Raw genomic sequence first — 18073 nt, forward strand, 5'->3', positions numbered from 1 at the left:
TGAAGCCATCTGGACCTGGGCTTTGTTTGTTGGAAGATTTCTGATTACAGTTTCAATTTCTGTGCTTGTGATGGGTCTGTTAAAATTTTCTATTTCTTCCTGGTTCAGTTTTGATAAGTCATACTTTTCTAAGAATTTGCCCATTTCTTCCACATTGTCCACTTCATTGGCATATAATTGCTGATGGTAGTCTCTTGTGATTGTATTTCTGTGTTGTCTATTGTGATCTCTCCATTTTCATTTCTAATTTTATTGATTTGATTTTTCTCCCTTTGTTTTTTGATGGTTTGTCAATGTTATTTATCCTTTCAAAGAACAAGCTTTGGTCTTTGCTGATTTTGCTATGGTCTCTTTTGTTTCTTTTGCATTTATTTCTGCCCTAATTTTTAAGATTTCTTTCCTTCTACTAACCCTTGGGTTCTCCATTTCTTCCTTTTCTAGTTGCTGTAGGTGTAATGTTAGGTTATTTATTTGACTTTTTTCTTATTTCTTGAGGCATGCCTGTATTGCTAAGAACTTTCCCCTTAGCACTGCTTTTACAGTCTCCCACAGGTTTTGGCTTGTTGTGTTTTCATTTTGATTCTTTTCTATTCATGTTTTGGTTTCTTTTTTGATTTCTTCTGTGATTTGTTGGTTATTCAGAAGCATGTTGTTCAGCCTCCATATGTTGGAATTTTTAATAGTTTTTCTCCTGTAAATGAGATCTAATCTTACTGCATTATGGTCAGAAAAGATGCTTGGAATGATTTCTATTTTTTTTTTTTTTTGTAATTTGCCAAGGCTAGATTTATGGCCCAGGATGTGATCTATCCTGGAGAAGGTTTCGTGTGCACTTGAGAAAAAAGTGAAATTCATTGTTTTGGGGTGAAATGTCCTATAGGTATCAATTAGGTCTAACTGGTCTATTGTATCATTCAAAGTTTGTGTTTCTTTGTTAATTTTCTTTTTAGTTGATCTATCCATAGGTGTGAGTGGGGTATTAAAGTCTCCCACTCTTATTGTGTTATTGTTAATTTCCCCTTTAATACTTGTTAGCATTTGTCTTACATATGGCGGTGCTCCTATGTTGGGTGCATATATATTTATAATTGTTATATCTTCTTCTTGGATTGATCCTTTAATCATTATGTAGTGTCCTTCTTTGTCTCTTTTCACAGCCTTTGTTTTAAAGTCGATTTCATCTGATATGAGTATTGCTACTCCTGCTTTGGTCTCTATTTGCATGGAATATCTTTTTCCAGCCCTTCACTTTCAGTCTGTATGTGTCCCTTATTTTGAGGTGGGTCTCTTGTAGACAACATATATAAGGGTCTTGTTTTGTATCCATTCAGCCAGTCTTTGTCTTTTGGTTGGGGCATTCAACCCATTTACGTTTAAGGTAATTATTGATAAGTATGATCCCATTGCCATTTACTTTATTGTTTTGGGTTCGGGTTTATACACCCTTTTTGTGTTTCCTGTCTAGAGGGTATCCTTTAGCATTTGTTGGAGAGCTGGTTTGGTGGTGCTGAATTTTCTCACCTTTTGCTTGTCTGTAAAACTTTTGATTTCTCCTTCATATTTGAATGAGATCCTAGCTGGGTACAGTAATCTGGGCTGTAGTTTGTTTTCTTCCATCACTTTAAGTATGTCTTGCCTTTCCCTCATGGCCTGAAGAGTTTCTATTGAAAGATCAGCTGTTATCCTTATGGGAATCCCCTGTGTGTTATTTGTTGTTTTTCCCTTGCTGCTTTTAATATTTGTTCTTTGTGTTTGATCTTTGTTAATTTGATTAATATGTGTCTTGGGGTGTTTTGCCTTAGGTTTATCCTGTTTGGGACTCTCTGGGTTTCTTGGACTTGGGTGATTATTTCCTTCCCCATTTTAGGGAAGTTTTCAACTATTAACTGCTCAAGTATTTTCTCGCGGTCTTTCTTTTTGTCTTCTTCTTCTGGGACTCCTATGATTCGAATGTTGGAGCATTTAATATTGTCTCTGAGATTGTCCTCATTTCTTTTCATTCATTTTTCTTTTTTCCTCTCTGATTCATTTATTTCTACCATTCTATCCTCTACTTCACTAATCCTATCTTCTGCCTCCATTATTCTACTATTTGTTGCCTCCAGAGTGTTTTTGATCTCATTTATTGCAATACTCATTATATATTGACTCTTTTTTATTTCTTCCAGGTCCTTGTTAAACCTTTCATGCATCTTCTCAGTCCTTGTCTCCAGGCTATTTATCTGTGATTCCATTTTTATTTCAAGATTTTGGATCATTTTCACTATCATTATTTGGAATTCTTTATCAGGTAGATTCCCTATCTCTTCCTCTTTTGTTTGGTTTGATAGGCATTTATCCTGTTCCTTTACCTGTTGGGTATTCCTCTGTCTCTTCACCTTGTTTACATTGCTGTGTTTGGGGTGGCCTTTCTGTATTCTGGCAGTTTGTGGAGTTCTATTTATTGCAGAGTTTCCTCGCTGTGGGTGGGTTTGTACAGATGGCTTGACAAGGTCTCCTGGTTAGGGAAGCTCGTATCGGAGTTCTGGTGGGTGGAGCTGGATTTCTTCTCTCTGGAGTGCAATGAAGTGTCCAGTAATGAGTTATGAGATGTCAGTGGTTTTGGAGTAACTTTGGGCAGCCTGTGTATTGAAGCTCAGGGCTGTGTTCCTGTGTTGCTGGAGAATTTGCATGGTATGTCTTGCTCTGGAACTTGTTGGCCCTTGGGTGGTGCTTGGTTTCAGTGTAGGTATGGAGGCGTTTGATGAGCTCCTATCGATTAATGTTCCCTGGAGTCACGAGTTCTCTGATGTTCTCAGGATTTGGACTTAAGCCTCCTACTTCTGGTTTTCAGTCTTATTTTTATAGTAGTCTCAAGACTTCTCCTTCTATACAGCACCATTGATAAAACATCTAGGTTAAAGATGAAAAGTTTCTCCACAATGAGGGACACCAGAGAGGTTCACAGAGTTACATGGAGAAGAGAAGAGGGAGGAGGGAGTTAGAGGTGACCCAAATGAGATGAGGTGGAATCAAAAGAGGAGAGAGCAAGCTAGCCAATTATCATTTCCTTATGTGCGCTCCACAGTCTGGACCACTCAGAGATGTTCACGGAGTTGCATGGAGAAGAGAAGAAGGAGGAAGGAGACAGAGGTGGCTAGGAGGATAAAAGGGGGAATCAAAAGGAGAGAGACAGATCCAGCCAGTAATCAGTTCCCTAAATGTTCTCCACTGTCTGGAACACACAGAGATTCACAGAGTTGGGTAGAGAAGAGAAGGGGGAGGGAGGAGACAGAGGCAACCTGGTGGAGAAAAAGGAGAGTCCAAAGGAGGAGAGAGCAGTCAAGCCAGTAATCTTGCTCCCAAGTAAAAATGGGTACTGAAGATTGGGTTTTCTAAGGTACAAAATTGATAACAAATACCAAAAAGCAAAAATTAAAAATCTAGAGTAGAGGTTGGATTTTCAAAAATACAATATTAAAGAAAAGAAGAAGAAAAAAGAATAAAGCCACAAAAAAATTTTTTAATATATATATATGAAGTTTGCTTTAAAAATAAGGTCTTTTTTTAAAGTAATAGTAGGTTATAAAAATGAAAATTAAAGGAGTAATACTGCTGCTGCTGCTAAGTTGCTTCAGTTGTGTCTGACTCTGTGCGACCCCATAGACCACAGCCCACCAGGCTCCTCTGTCCCTGGGATTTTCCAGGCAAGAACACTGGAGTGGGATGTCATTTCCTTCTGCAATATATGAAAGTGAAAGTGAAGTCGCTCAGTCATGTCCGACTCTTCACAACCCCATGGACTGCAACTCACCAGGCTCCTCCGTAATAGAGGACTTAAAATTTTAAAAAGTTAAAATAAAAAAAAAGAGAAAAAAAACAAGAATGATCGTAAAAATAGTAAAGATGTATCTAGGACTTTCTCTGGTGTTGTTGTGGGCAGTGTGGGGTCAGTTCATTTTCGGATAGTTCCTTGGTCCGGCTTATATTTCTCAAGATCTATAGGCCCCTTCCTATGCAGTCGGTACTAACGACAGGGTTTTAATCGATAGCACCTGTCACTTCCAAGGTGGTTCCCTCTGTTTTAGCTTCTTCTGTTTGCTGGTCTCTTCAGTGTCTGATTTCCGCCCTGACACAAGGGGGGCGGTGGTGGACACTTTTAGGCTCACTTGTTCAGTCACACTGTGGGGAGGGAGGGATGCTACAAACAAATAACACTGGTGTGTGCTCGCAGTGTCTCAGCCACGCTGGGCCTGCCCCCGCTCATGGTGCACACAGCTCAGGCACTAGGTTGCTCCACCGGGAACCATCTGAGGCCGGCCCTGGGCTGCATGCACCTCCCAGGTCTAAGCCGCTCAGGCTCAGGCACTCAGGTAGTCCTCAAAGGCACAGACTCGGTTGGGCCTGCGTTTTGTGCCCTTCCCAGGTCCGAGTAGCTCAAGTGTTTGGTGAGCACAGTCGCTGCAACTAATCGCCTCTCCCGTCCCTGCTCCTCAGTTTTCTGGGTGTACAACTGGTGCCCCTTCTCAGGAGGATGGTGACTGTCCAGGACCCCAAGAAGTCTTAGTTAGCAAAGAAGCCTGCTTGAAGTTTGGTAGATAATGTCTCTCTGGGGCTGCGATTGTCCCCTTCCAGCCTTTCCAGCTCTGGCTGCATGTCACTGGAGGGGTATGGTCTGCAGCCAGCTAATTCTGTTCCATCCTTTGTTCTGTGCATGGTCTTAGCAGTGTCTTATGTTAGAGCTTTTCACGTGGTAGCTATCCCACAGTCTGGTTTCCTAGTCCAAGTTAGTTCACTCTGATTACACTCAGGGCACTCAGGCCCGATCCTTACTCTAAGCAATGCAGCCCGCGTCTCCCTGCCCAGCCCCAGCTTGCTAGTGGCGGATGCAGGCATCTATGCTGCTTCTCCACTGGGGGAGTTACCATTGGGCTCCTAATCTGTGGGGTTTAATTATTTATTTATTTTTCCTCCCTGTTATGTTGCCCTCTGCGCTTCCAAGACTCGCCACAGACTCGGCAGTGAGAGTGTTTCCTGGTGTTTGGAAACTTCTCTCTTTTAAGACTCCCTTCCCAGGATGGAGCTCCGTCCTTACCTCTTTTATCTCTTTTTTTGTCTTTTATATTTTTTCCTACCTCCTTTTGAAGACAATGGGCTGCTTTTCTGGGTTCCTGATGTCCTCTGCCGGCATTCAGAAGTTGTTTTGTGGCATTTACTCAGAGTTTAACTGTTCCTTTGATGAATTTGTGGGGGAGAAAGTGGTCTCCCAGTCCTATTCCTCCTCCATCTTAGGACCGCTCCCCCTTATATCCTTTCAGATGGGCAAGGTAGAGAGTGGTGAGACTGAGGTGGTGAGGATAGAGGTGGGGCCTCTCTAAGGTGGTGACCTTAGAGCAGAGAATGAGTGAAGTGAGGGAGTGTGCCAGTGAAGGGGCTGCAAAAAGGCCATTCAAGCAGCTAACAGCAAGTGCAAATGTCCTGAGGCAGGAAACAGCTTTCTAAAATCTAGAACAGCAGGAAAACCAGAGTTGTTGCAGCAGAAGGTGGGCAAGGATGGTCATAGGAGAGGTGAGAAAGTTGGCAAGAACAGATCATATGGGGCACTGGAGGGGGAGGAGGGTGGATATATTTCTCTAAGAGCTGGGGGTCATCAGGTGTCTCCAGCAGAAAGTGAAAGAATCTGAGTTTCCCTTTAAAAGGGTGACAGTGGCTGACTCCATGGATCCAAGGGTCAGCTTAGGCCCTTACTAACATAGATTCTGGGTCCCCCTGAGACCTGCCAATTCAGAATCACCAGAGAAATAAAACCAGCTGCCTCCTGAGGGCCTGAGCCAGGTCTTGGACAGGCTCATGATCACTGTGATTTCCTACAACACTGGGATGTGTTAAAGAACCCATCTGCCAATGCAGGAGACGTTAGAGACACAGGTTCTATCCCTGGGTCAGGAAGATCACCTGGAGAAGGGCATGGCAACCCACTCCAGTATTCTTGCCTGGAGGATCCCATGGAGGGAGAAGCCTCGTAGAGTTGGACATGACTGAAGCGACTTAGCACACACGCTCTGGGACGAGGGATTCTCACACAACCGCACAGAGAGGAGGGGGCGGCCCAGAGAAGTTGGGTGACCTGAGAAAGGTGGCGGGGCCCCAGTGCAGCAGTGGAGCCTGGAGCTGAGCCCAGGTCCCAGGACCCACCTGCATGGGAGGCTCTTTCCACACCTGCACCCCTTTGGGATCTCCCTGCAAGTTCAAGACCAGAGATGAGAAAAGGGGCTCAGATGGGCTAAGTCAGGCTCTGGGATAAGAGGATCTGAGGAGGGGTCAGCTGGAGGAGGGGCTCTGAGAGGGTCTGATGAGACTGATGCTCTGTGCGTGAGCCTAGGAGGCAGCAGAGGGGCGGGGGCAGGGAGGAGTGGCAGGGAAGAAGAGGATGGGGGCTTGGGTGCCACCTAGAGAGGACAGAGGGGACACAGCTGGAGAGGACCCAGCTGGCTTGAGAGCTGTGATGTCTCTGGATTCCAGGGACCGGTGTGCAGGAAGCCAGATCCCCACCCCGGGTTGGGGAAAGAGAACATCCATGCACGGGGAGGTCAGGGGGCTCCAGCAGGTGCACGAGGTACCTGGCCTTCTGTCAGACCAGCCGTCTGCACTGTGACCCTCTCATCTGGTCAGGGATTGCCTCCCCCCACAAGACTCTGGGCTCAGTTCTGACTCCAGCACTACCAGCTGCTGGGCCTCGGGCAGCTCCCTCAGTTTCCTGAGCCTCTGTTTCCATCTCGGTGAGTGGGAACCTGTAAACTGCCCCTCCCCCCAGGGGGGACTGTGTGATGCTGAAAGGGGGCGGGATCTTGAGGCCTTTGCACAGTGATTGGCGCAGAGCACATGCTCCGTGGCTCACTGATCACGGTGACTGCTGTCACTGTCACCAATGACAATTGGTGCCCCTGCTTCCATACCAAGGCCCCAGAGGATGGAGGCCCCTCGGGAATGGCTCCTGGCCACTGTGCCCATGGCTGTGGCTCATGGTCTGACCCTGATTAACCAAGGCACGTTGATCTCCTCCACTCTAGTCACCAAGACCCCTAACTCCAGGCCAGCCCTGCCTCTGTCAGGGGAGGATGTGGAACGCATCAGGTGGTGGAGGAGCCCAGCTGGGAACCTGCAAGGAGCTGGTCTCCCAGGTAGGGGTGCTGGGAGGCAGAGGGGTGATCTGGAGGGAGAAAGGCCCAGCTCAGCTGCGGGATGGCAGGGTCCAGGGGCTGTGCTGGAAGACGTCAGGGCTGGAGCCCCTGCAGGTGAGCACAAGGACACATCCTAGGCCCTGGGGAGGAAGAAGTGAACCTTGACCTGGAACCAGAACCCCCGGAAGTGGGCAGCAGGGGCCCCTCCCTGTCCTGGGCCTGCGGGCCAGTGGGCTTGGTCACAGGCACAGAGCCTGCTCCTGGGCCTTCTGGTGAGTCTAAAGGAGAGGGGCCCAGGGGTGGGGAGGTCTGGGTGCTTGACCTCAGGGCCCAGGCAGCAGCAGGGCGTGGAGTCAGGTGGATCAGGGCAGAGACACACACGAAGGAGTGCAGTCCAAGGAAGGTGCTTTATTGCTGTTGAAGGAGCCTCCTCGTGACCAGGACACAGACTCCCTGTGCATGTGGAGCCCCCAGCATCGTCACTGTCACCTTCCCAGGGGTGAGCAGGTGGGGACAGGCAGGGTGGATCCTCAGTGCCCAAGGGCCAGGCTGCACCCAGGGACCTGGGCACCCTGCTCCTTAGGGCACCCACAGCTCAGAGCTGAGCTCTAGGCTTGAGTGGGGTTGGTGACTCTCCCCAAAAAGATGATGCTCTGGGTGTCTTTGAGAACTGCAGCAATCAGGAAGGGCCTGTCGAAACGCACAATGGTTTTAAGTGAGGATTGGGGGATAATTTGTACTCCCGTAGCAGCAGCTCCTTCCGTGCCCTCCTCATCCACGTCCAGCACAGCGCTGTGGACCACCTGTGGGGACAGCAGAGTATTACCAATCGGAGATGGGGTGGGCGGGAGGTGAGCAGCTGCCTGAGTGCCTCTAAGGGAACTGATATTCATCAACCTTCTGCCACTGGCCTGTCACTATGCTGTCTACCTTTTCAACTTTGTTTTTCCCAACAAATCTGTCAGCTGGTTCACATATACATGACCCAAGGCTGAGCAAAGCGCAGTCAAATGGGCTGTAAGTCCTGGACCCAGGGTCAGAGAAGCAAAGAGCAGGGACTCCCTGATCTGAACCCCCTCTGTCTGAGTCCAGAGACTCTGCTGTCCCCAGACACTCCCTAGTGCAGGGGGAGGGGCCAGATCGAGGCATATTTCTTGCAGGCAACTGTCCACAGTCCCTCCACGTCGAAGCAGCAGATGGGCCAGCACTGCTTTCTGCTTCTTTCCTGCCCTGGCTGACATGCCCCTCAGCCCTTTGCCTAGGATCGGCTTCCCATCCCTGGACCACAAAGTCCCATAGCACCTCTGCCTGCTTTATCAGGTCCTCTGGCAGGTGGGTGCAGGGGAGCCTGCAGGGCTGCCCAGCACCCGCCCCCTCATTCCCTCTGACTTCTCTCCTTCTCAGATCACAGTATCAGGACCCCTGGTGTTCTTCTCTCCTGCTCTCAGTGTGTATTGATCATGATGGCCCTGAGCCAATGTTAGTACTTATTACCTCTTACCTGCTCTGCTGAGCATCGCACAGGAGCCAAGAACTATCATATGTCTTTTAAAAATGACAAGATTCAGGACTAAGGGCTTTAATAATTTATCCCATAGGCAGTAAAATGTGCTGCAAGGGATGGGGGTTTACAGCTGATTCCACCTCAGGCACATTCCCAAGACCGATGTCTATCCCCAAATATATTACAAAGAAGGTAGAACCAGCCTCCAAGATGGTTATAACCCAGCTCCCCTGAGCTTGAGGGTTGCAGGCAGGGTAACTGAGTAATGCCCAGCACATTAAAAAACCAAGACATCATTTTATCGACAAAGGTCTGTGTAGCCAAAGCTATGGTTTTTCCAGTAGTCATGTACAAGTGTGAGAGCTGGACATAAAGAAGGCTGAAGAATTGATGGTTTTGAGCTGTGGTGTTGGAGAAGACTCTTGAGAGTCCCTTGGATTGTAAGGAGATCAAACTCATCAATCCTAAAGGCAATCAGTCCTGAATATTCATTGGAAGGACTGATTTTGAAGCTGAAGCTCTTATATTTTGCCCACCTGATGCGAAGAACTGACTCATTGGAAAAGACCTTGATGCTGGGAAAGATGGAAGGCGGGAGGATAAGGGGACGACACAGGATAAGATGGTTGGATGACATCACCGACTCAATGGACATGAGTTTGAGTAAACTCTGGGAGTTGGTGATGGACAGGGAGGCCTGGCATGCTGCAGTCCATGGGGGTTTCAAAGAGTTGGACACGACTGAGCTACTGAACTGCACTGAACTGATCTGAGTAGTGAGCAATGTCGTTGTTTTGCAAATTCAAGATCAGCCAGAGGTCTGCCTGCCTGTCACTTTTCAAGTTCCCATGTGGAAGATGAAATGTCCAAAGTTTAAAAACTCACCTGGGAAACTTTTAAGTTCCCGACACCTGTGATTCCTGACAGGTCAGCCTCAGAGGTGAAGACTTTCTGGATGCTCAGCTCAGAAAGGGTGTCTTCCAGATTATAGTCGCTGGAGATGGAAAACTTTGGCAGGCTGAGGGTATGTATCAATCTAGGAGGTGAGAAAATAAACTTGATGGCTTACTCAACTCGGTGCTCACCGTTCTCCTCCGCTCAGCTAGGTCTTCCTGGGTTTCGTCTCCATCCACCCCATTCTCCCTGGAATAAGCACTCCTTTCCTCAGTTTCCAGATTCCTCGGGCTAACTCTCCTTAATTCCTTCATTATGCATTCTTGTCTGCAGCTGTCTGACCTTCAGGGCAGCGTGCCAAGGCAGGGGCTGTGGGCTTGCCCCCACCTGGCCCTGCTTCTCCCCTGCAAGCCTGCAGGGCTCAGGAATCACCCTTCTCCAACACGGATTCCACAGCTGCTGGGAGACCGTGCTGGGGGGAGGGGGAGGGGGATGTGGGAGCACCGGGAGGGATGTACCAGGGTCACCAGGAAGGCTTCTTGCAGGAGGTGGCATCCAGTTTGAGTCCCTGGGGAGGGGAAGGAGTGGGCTGGGTGGAGAGGAGGCCACGAGGCAGGTGGAGGCACTTGCAGGAAAGAGGGGCTGATGCAGGGAGGCGAGGGGCTTGGCAGGGACAACAGTGGGACGTGGAGGGCTGGGGGCTGCATTCAAGGGCTTGGGGGGCCTGAATCACCCAATTCAGAGTCTCTGTCTCGCCTTCCCAGTGAGTTCCTTGCGGGCAGGCTGCTGCATCTGAGCAGAGCCGCCAGCAGGTTCTTGGAGTGAGAGATGCTGTCTCCCACCCCCCGGCTCCCCTCTCCCTCTCTCTGTCTGCACTTCCCTTAAGACTCTTACCATGGTGACTGGTCTGACATGCTTAATGCTAGGAGACTGAGGCTCCCCCTAAACTGTGGGTCCCTTGTAACAGGGAGGTAGTTATTCCTCCTCATTGACCTACCTTCTTTCTTCCTTACATTCATCCTTCCTCCCTCCTTTATACACGAGTCAATAAATTCCTACTGAGCATCCTTTATGGGCCAGGAATGTATAGATACATGTCCCCTAGGTGCTTGTAAATCAAGGTGTCTGATGAGTATTTTCTCCATTTACAGCTCGTCACTGGGCCTCTGCCCTGTGGTAGCTCTTGGGGTTGGAGGAGGAAAGGCTGGGAAGGGAGAACAGGCAGGGCAAGAGGGTCACCCGTCCTGGGTCTCCTGGGATCTGCAGGGAGGAGGGGCTGGGAGTCAGGAGCCCCACAGCCTCAGGTCCCCTGGACAGGAGTCAGGAAGGGGCTGCAGCCTCTACTTCACATGCAGGCAGGTCTCCAGTCCCCTGTGCTTTCTGAAGTGCCTCCCACATCCATCCCCTCTGGGTCTGCCCATCCCACACTCAGAACAGAGGGTCAAGGACACCTCTCCCCTCCCAGCAGGGACCTGAGCCCCAGAGAAGCCCAGGGAGTGGCGGGGGGAGTGTGAGCCTGGGAGTGGGACTCTGGGTCTCGGGCACCCCCGCCCCCCTCATGCTGCCCACACCCCCTCCCTACCCACCCTGCAGACCCTGGCCCAGCACTGCCTCTCCCTCTTGTCCCCCTGAGATCGGTCTCCTGAACCCCACCTCCTGGCCTGTGTGTCTCTCCTCCGTTTACCCAGTACTTGACCCCTCCCCATGCTTCCTGCTCCTCCTGGTCCAGCCCCCAGCACTCTCCCCTGGGTGAGCCCCCTGGGCTCCTGGTGGCCTCCCTGCCTCCATGCATGTCCTCTGCCATCTGCTCTCCACTCGGCGCCCTGGGTGATCCTTTTAAGCATCACTCAGATCTTTCACTGTTTGTGATGAGTTTCCATTTCCCTTAGACGGTGGGGTAGTCAAAGGGTCTGCAAGGCCTTGGGTGACCTTAGTCCTCCCTGAGGACCCAGACCTCGCCCAGCTTCCCCCCTCCCTCCCTCTGCTCTCCTGCTCTGGCCTCACTAATCCTCAACCACACCAGGCTCGTCCTGCCTTGGAGGCTTTGCACTGGCTGTTCCCTCGGCCAACGAGGCTTTTCCCAACACATCTGCACGGCTCGGTCAGTCACCTCAAACACCACCTAAGGGCCCCCCTAGTTACAATCACAAAATACCTCTGGGTCCAATTTTCTTTCTTTCTTTCTTTCTTTCTTTTTTTTTTTTTTTGCTTTTCTATCCCTCTCTCTCCCTTTCTAACCATTCAACACACCAAATTATTCATTACATTTATTTCTCATAGGTCTATGTCAATCACAGAGTAAGCTCACGAGGGCAGAGAATTTACTGTTCTATCTGCTGACCTACCCTCAGAGCATAATTAGTCCCTGGCACACACTAGATTCTCAATCAACCTGTGAAAGCAGCGCTGAATGGTTGGCTAAATAAATGAATGAACGTAATGTGCAGCCCCTGCAAAGCTGATTCTCAGTGTCTATCTCACCTGAGCCCTCAGCTGATACAATTCCATCTGCTCCCCCACCCAAGAGGTGGGGACATGAGACAACACCACACGTGCTGGGGGCTTTGTTGAGGAGCCTCACGATACAGCACTAGTTAGTGTGAGAGGAAGGCCCTGTCCCCTCTGACGCCATCATCTTACAGAAGGAAAGAATCAGGCTCAGAGCCACACAGGCAGCAAAGGGCAAGGATATCTCAGTACAGGCTCTCCCACCTCTGCCCCCAGTCCCACACATTCCTGAGGCCCTGTTGCTGGAGGTCAGAAGTCCAGGAAGAGGGGGAAGGACCAAGATGGCAGCTGAACCCACAGCTCTAGGCCCTGGGGAGTCACCTGGGCTGCAGGGAGTTTCGCCACCTCGTCAGCGTCTCCGGGATCAGCTTGGCTTCCAGGTCCTGCATTTTGCCCTCGTCGGGGAGGATGAAGAGGGCGCTGTCATTGCTGGTGTACGTGAGCTCCACCAGTGTGCAGCCCAGCTCCTTATCCCGGAAGTAAGGGATCACCAGGGCAGTGTTCATCATGGACACCTGCACCGTCTCGTTCTTGCTCACATGGAACTCTGCCTGCTCAGTGCGCTTGGGGTCAAAGGGGATCTGCCACCTGGCTGGAGGCGGGGGGACAGGTGAGGAGTCTGTGAGTGCAAGTCTCTCCCTCCTCGGCCCTGCCTGTGCCAGCAGCGCCCCACACCACGTGCCTCTGGGGTGGGCCTGCCAGCTGTGCACATACACCTGGGCAGATGGGTAAGCCCTCGGGGACGGGGGTGAACCTCGCAGGTCAGGATTGAGAAGAGGGGCATGAAACAAAGCTGGTTAGTTGTGCTACATGCAAAGTCAGCAGGAACTGTGCAGGGCAAGGGAGAGATGGGGATGAGGCTGGGCCTGGGGAGATACAGGACCTCCTGGTCCTTCAAGGGAACAAGTGACCAGAGGCTAATTGTTGGCTTTGTAGGGAGGACACACATCCCCACGGCCTTGTGAGCCCAACTGGAGCAGGAGCCACACGGGGACCCGGAGGGCAGCGCCGGGTCAACAGACGTCTCCACGCAGAATGAGTCTCTTTCTGAGGCTGGGACTTCTGTGGGAGATTAGGGCTCTGGGGCTTCATGGAGTGTGTATCCATGCCCACCTCCTTCTTTGATTCCATCCCTGCCTGTGTCCCCATGGGGAGAGGCAGGAGCAGACAGAGAGGGGCTGGCCGGGTGCCCCCGGGGAGGAAATTTTAGAGGAGAAATTCTCAAGATGGAGTGGGTTGTTAGGAGAAGAAAGCATGAGAGATACAGGTAACAAACACGGCAGGTTATGCCTGGATTCCTTTTCCAAGGAAATGCCATCCCGTGCCTTGATTTACAGATGAAAACACAGATGAAGGAAGGGTGTCCCTGGACTTACCCCGGAGCCCCTAACTCAGGGCTAACTTGTCCCCCACAGCTAGGGTCTCTTAGACACCTGACCATTTCATGATTCAATGATAATTTTTTGTGTCTTATCTATCTTGAGTCCCTTTTGCACTGCTGGCTCCCTGGGTGAAGTCTTTCTGCCTTCACTCTGCCTCTTATGAGTCTCCTGGCTGAGGTTTGTCATAGCAACTTGCTATCGATGGGACTGGGCACAGGACCAGCTAGAAGCTGGAAAGATATTGTGCCCCGGAGGGAGTTTCAAGAGGGAGGGAACATGTGTATACCTATGGCTGATTCATATTGATGTTTGGCAGAAACCAACCCAATTCTGTAAAGCAATTATCCTTCAATTAAAAAATAGATGAATTTAAAAAAAAAAGAAGATACTGTGGCCCGGATATTGTCCAACCCCAAGACTTTCCCCAGATGTGGTCTTGCCTCCGGATAGCAGAAGCGCATCTGCTGAAGAATCTTGGGATGGCCGGGCTGCTCGGGGGCTGTCACACTGTGAAGATGGCCACCAGCCCCACCTCAACCCCCAGAGACCGGGTCTGTTTAGAGGGAGCCCACGTCTGACACAGCGTGCAGTGTGCGGAGCCGAGGCCTTCCTGAGTCGTCCTAAAGTGTCTCATCAAGAAGGAATCTGGAGCTCCCATCCCCCACGGGATAGATCTGAAAAGAAAGCTCTCCTTTTGGCAGCAGGCGAGTTTAACTCAGAATAAAGTCTCCCTCTGGGACTTCCCTGGGGGTCCAGTGGATAAGAATCCATCTTGCAGTGCAGAGGACACGGGCTCAACCTCTGGTCAGGAAATAAGGTAACACACGCCTCCAGGCAAAGCCAGCCTGCCACAACTACTGAACCTGCCTGCCACAACTGTAGAATCTGCCTGCTACCCCGAAAGACCCCTCGTGCTGCGACTAAGAACTAAGGCAGTCAAACAAATAAATTTAAAAAAAAAAAAAGCATCCCTCCACCTCACATAAGGGAATCACTGCCCTACAATGAGAAAAGCAATTTGGAAAAAGCTAAAATAGACAAAGACTATGGTCAGAGTGGGCCTTGGTGTTTAAGCCCCCCAAACCATGAGTAGACCTCTATAGTGGTTTGCTGGCAACATAGCTGGCTGAGCAGGGATAGAAATGATTCTGAAGCCTGAGAACTATCGGTGCATCTGCCCCAACCCCAATCCAGGTACTCACCTTTAAAGTAGATGTAGTTCACCAGGACCAACATCGTTTCTGGGGAAAGGACCTTGAACAGCTCCTCAATTTTCCCCTGGGTTTTATTCTTCACATAGTCATTATTAGACTCCTGGCAGCTTCAGGATCCCCGAAGTTGGTCGGGAAGGCCTCGGAGGAGTACAGCACACGAGCATCTTCCCTGAACTTGTCCAGCAGCTTCAGCTCCTCCTGCACAAACATGGCGTTGCCCACACTTAGCTGCAGCTCATTGCTGGGTCGATTGAGAGTCTGCAGGAGTTGCTGGAAGCCCTGGTGGATTTCTCTCTCGGGGGTCTCTGTGAGGTTGAACTTGAGACCTTCCAGGATCTCTGTCAGGGTGGAGCCATGGGCCCCCAGGGACAGGAAGCCCAAGGCTATGGAGACACTCAGAGGGGAGAAGATGACATTCTTATTGGGGTTCTTCAAAGCCAACTGCTTGTAGAGGCTGAAGGCGAAGTCGGTGTTGCTGGAGGCTAATGCATGGTCATCCACAGACGTCCCTTTGTGCTGTCCTTCTGGGGTCACATTCTCCGGGAGGCAGTGGACACTGGAGCAGAGTCCAGCCACCAGGAGCCCCAGAGCCAGGAGGGGGGACACTCTCTCTGCCCTCATGTCTGAAAATCAGAGCTCCTTTCAGTCTCCGCATGTCAGATGATGTCCCAACCCCCCTGTCCCCCATGGTCTCTGTTCTCTCGGCCCTGCTGCTCTGGGACCTCGCAGGGGTAGGCACCCTGCTGGGCTCCCAACACACATGAGGAGGCTCTGGGCTCCCTCTCACCCTTTGGTCAAGTGCTGTGATCATTAGCAATTTCCCCAGTAGAGAGACTGGGCACAGAGAGGGGAAGGGGCTTTTCCAAGGTCACACAGCAGGCAGTGGAGGAGTGGGGGTGAGGAGCCTGGGGTGCCTGGCTCCAGGGCGGGGAAGCTGATGATGGGTGTGAGGTGCTGTCCAGCGAGAACCCATCTCCCTCTTCCCGGGAGCTGATACTCTCAGAGGGCCCAGGAAGCAGGGCTCCTTTCCCACCGTGCCCCTTCTCTGTCCCCCCAGGAAGGAGCCCTGCACTGATCAGAGGACACAGCACCTCTCCCCGCCTCTGAGGACAAGGGTGTGACCTCAGGGAGGCTCTCCCGTCAAGGTGCCTGGTCACAGTGAGGGTTCAGGAGAGAGCCCGCCACAGGCAGCGGGAGCCGTGCTGTAGCCTGGCTGCCCTGAGGAGGGCTGGTGTAAAGAACAAGGAGGGCAGAGCATTCTGCTCAGCCCTGCCACGTGGACACGTGGAGGGTGTTTCCATCAAGAACCTGGAAAGGCCTCCTGGTGAGGAGAAGCAGGGTGAGCAGAGTCTCAGAGACCTGGTCGAGGATTTCATTTTGGCTTCTTGTGAGTGCTGTGTGGTGACGAGCAGTGACTGAACCTCTCTGATCCTCAGTTCTCACCTCCATCCAACATGTGGACTGGCTCAGGTGACATACAGGAAGAAGGTGCTGGGCTCCTAAGGGGAGTTCCAGACATGTCACCCCCTGCACTGGCCACCCTCTCTAGGACTCTACAAGCCGGACTGTGATCCCTGGGGTCAGAGGACAGAGATACTGCCCAGAAGCCTCAGGAGAGACGGAGGTCAAAGCTGTGACCTCAGCAAAGAGGGCTGTTTCCCTGCAGCCTCTGCCCCTCATCTCAGGGTTCAGAGGAGAGAGGACTGCTGGGGTGGTGAGGGGGGAGGGAAGGAGAGGAGGAGGTGGAAGGGAGGAGCCTGAGCTGAGTCTCGTTCGAAGCCCAGGGGAAAGGCCTTGGGGCAAGCCTGAGGACAGGGGCGATCAATTATGCCAAAAATTTGTTTATGCAGAGCTGATGCAATGTTTTTTTTTTTCACAAAGAATTAAATGTTTTCCCCCAAAATTATTCCTGGAAAAACAGCTAGCCAGATGCTCCCTTGGTGGGTGGGATGGTAAAGAGCCCGCCTGCCAATGCAGGAGACACGGGGAATGTGGGTTTGATCCCTGGGTCAAGAAGATCCCCTGGAGGAAGAAATGGCAAGCCATTCCAGTATTCTTGCCTGGAGAACCCCATGGACAGAGGAGCCTGGCACGCTAGAGTCATGGGGTTGCAAAAGGGTTGGTCATGACTTAGCAACTATGCAACCAAAGCAGCATTTGGCCAGGTGGGAGGGCTGGCTCTGTTTCTGAGCCATCTGTCTTTTCAGTGCTGGGCAGATTCAGCTCCTGTCTGCTTGCCAGGGTCCCTGGAGAGACAGTGGAGCCCAGAAAACCCCCCTGGAGACCCCACAGCCTTTGCCCAGATGGACCCACTCTACTAATTCCATCCCCAGGGCCCTCTGAGGGCAGCACCCTGTGCCAAGCAAGGAGATGCACCTCAGGGCCCTCGGGGGAGCTCTGACCTGACGCTGGATGCACAGCTGGATGGGGCACAGCTGGCTTGAATCTCAACCCCAAAGACTCAAAAGCAGAAATGCCCCCCAGAAGCCCTGGTGGCACATCCCTCCCTTTTCAGGATGAACACTGAGACCCAGAGAGAGGACTGGTCTTCAGAGGGCTCAGAACCCTCCCAGCATCAGACACATGTCCTCCTGCCTCCCTCCTGCCTCAGGCCCTACCGACCCCTGATCGAGGCCAGAACCACCCTGGGAAAGGGGTCCCTTGGCTCCCAGGGTGGGAGCATCACGGATTACCTGCCTGCGAGAGCGGGACGTGGGCAGTGGATCCAGAGCCGCCACCTGCCCAGATGCTAGAGTTTCCTGGGTGCTTCTGCCTATTTATCCTGCAAAGCCTCCTCCCAGGCTTGTGAAATGTAGGCGGGGACAGCACAGTGTTCTGTCCTCTGACTGGAAATGGGCAGATGACCATTCCTGGTAACAGGTTTCATCAGATATACTCAAACAATCTAGTTACAGAAACCACTCACTTTTTGTCCCTCCCCAACAGAAAACCTAAACTAAAAATAAACAGAAATTTCCCTTGAGAGTGATTTTTCCCATTTAAGAAAACTCATTGAAGGGTCTGTGAAAGCTCAGAATATATAAAAAGGGACATTGAAAAATATCTCTGACTCTTGTTCTTTTAAAAAATATATATACTGACTTTTCTTAGTCCCCCCCCCGCCGCCTGTTTGTCATATCCTCATTAAAGACCATGTAAAAACCCAGAAAATGGAAAAAATATTTGAAAATATTCCCCAGAGCTGTGTCACTCCAGGGCACCTCTGGCTAACACTGCGTTATTTCTATGAATCACTTGTCTTGATGGGTGTGTGCAAGTGTGGGTGTGTGATCGGGATCCCCAAACACATAGACAAAATTGAAATGCAGGACCCTTTATGGGAATATAGCTCGATTTGCACGTTGAGACACCCTCCCATTCCCAGACAGGGCTGTTCCGCCGGAGGGTCCC

General features: G+C 50.9%; 1 protein-coding gene across 1 annotated transcript; it reads right to left on the bottom strand.

Moving 5' to 3' along the window:
* Positions 1–7548: 7548 nt before the first annotated feature.
* On the bottom strand, positions 7549–17556 carry LOC105614179 (serpin A3-6-like). Its single transcript, XM_027957363.3, is given in 6 exon segments — positions 7549–7963; positions 9550–9700; positions 12388–12658; positions 14651–14755; positions 14758–15285; positions 17356–17556. Coding segments are annotated over 6 exon segments (1425 nt in total). The 5' UTR covers positions 17531–17556; the 3' UTR covers positions 7549–7768.
* Positions 17557–18073: the final 517 nt, after the last annotated feature.

Source organism: Ovis aries, chromosome 18, assembly GCF_016772045.2.
Source record: "Ovis aries strain OAR_USU_Benz2616 breed Rambouillet chromosome 18, ARS-UI_Ramb_v3.0, whole genome shotgun sequence".
Lineage (NCBI taxonomy): Eukaryota > Metazoa > Chordata > Mammalia > Artiodactyla > Bovidae > Ovis > Ovis aries.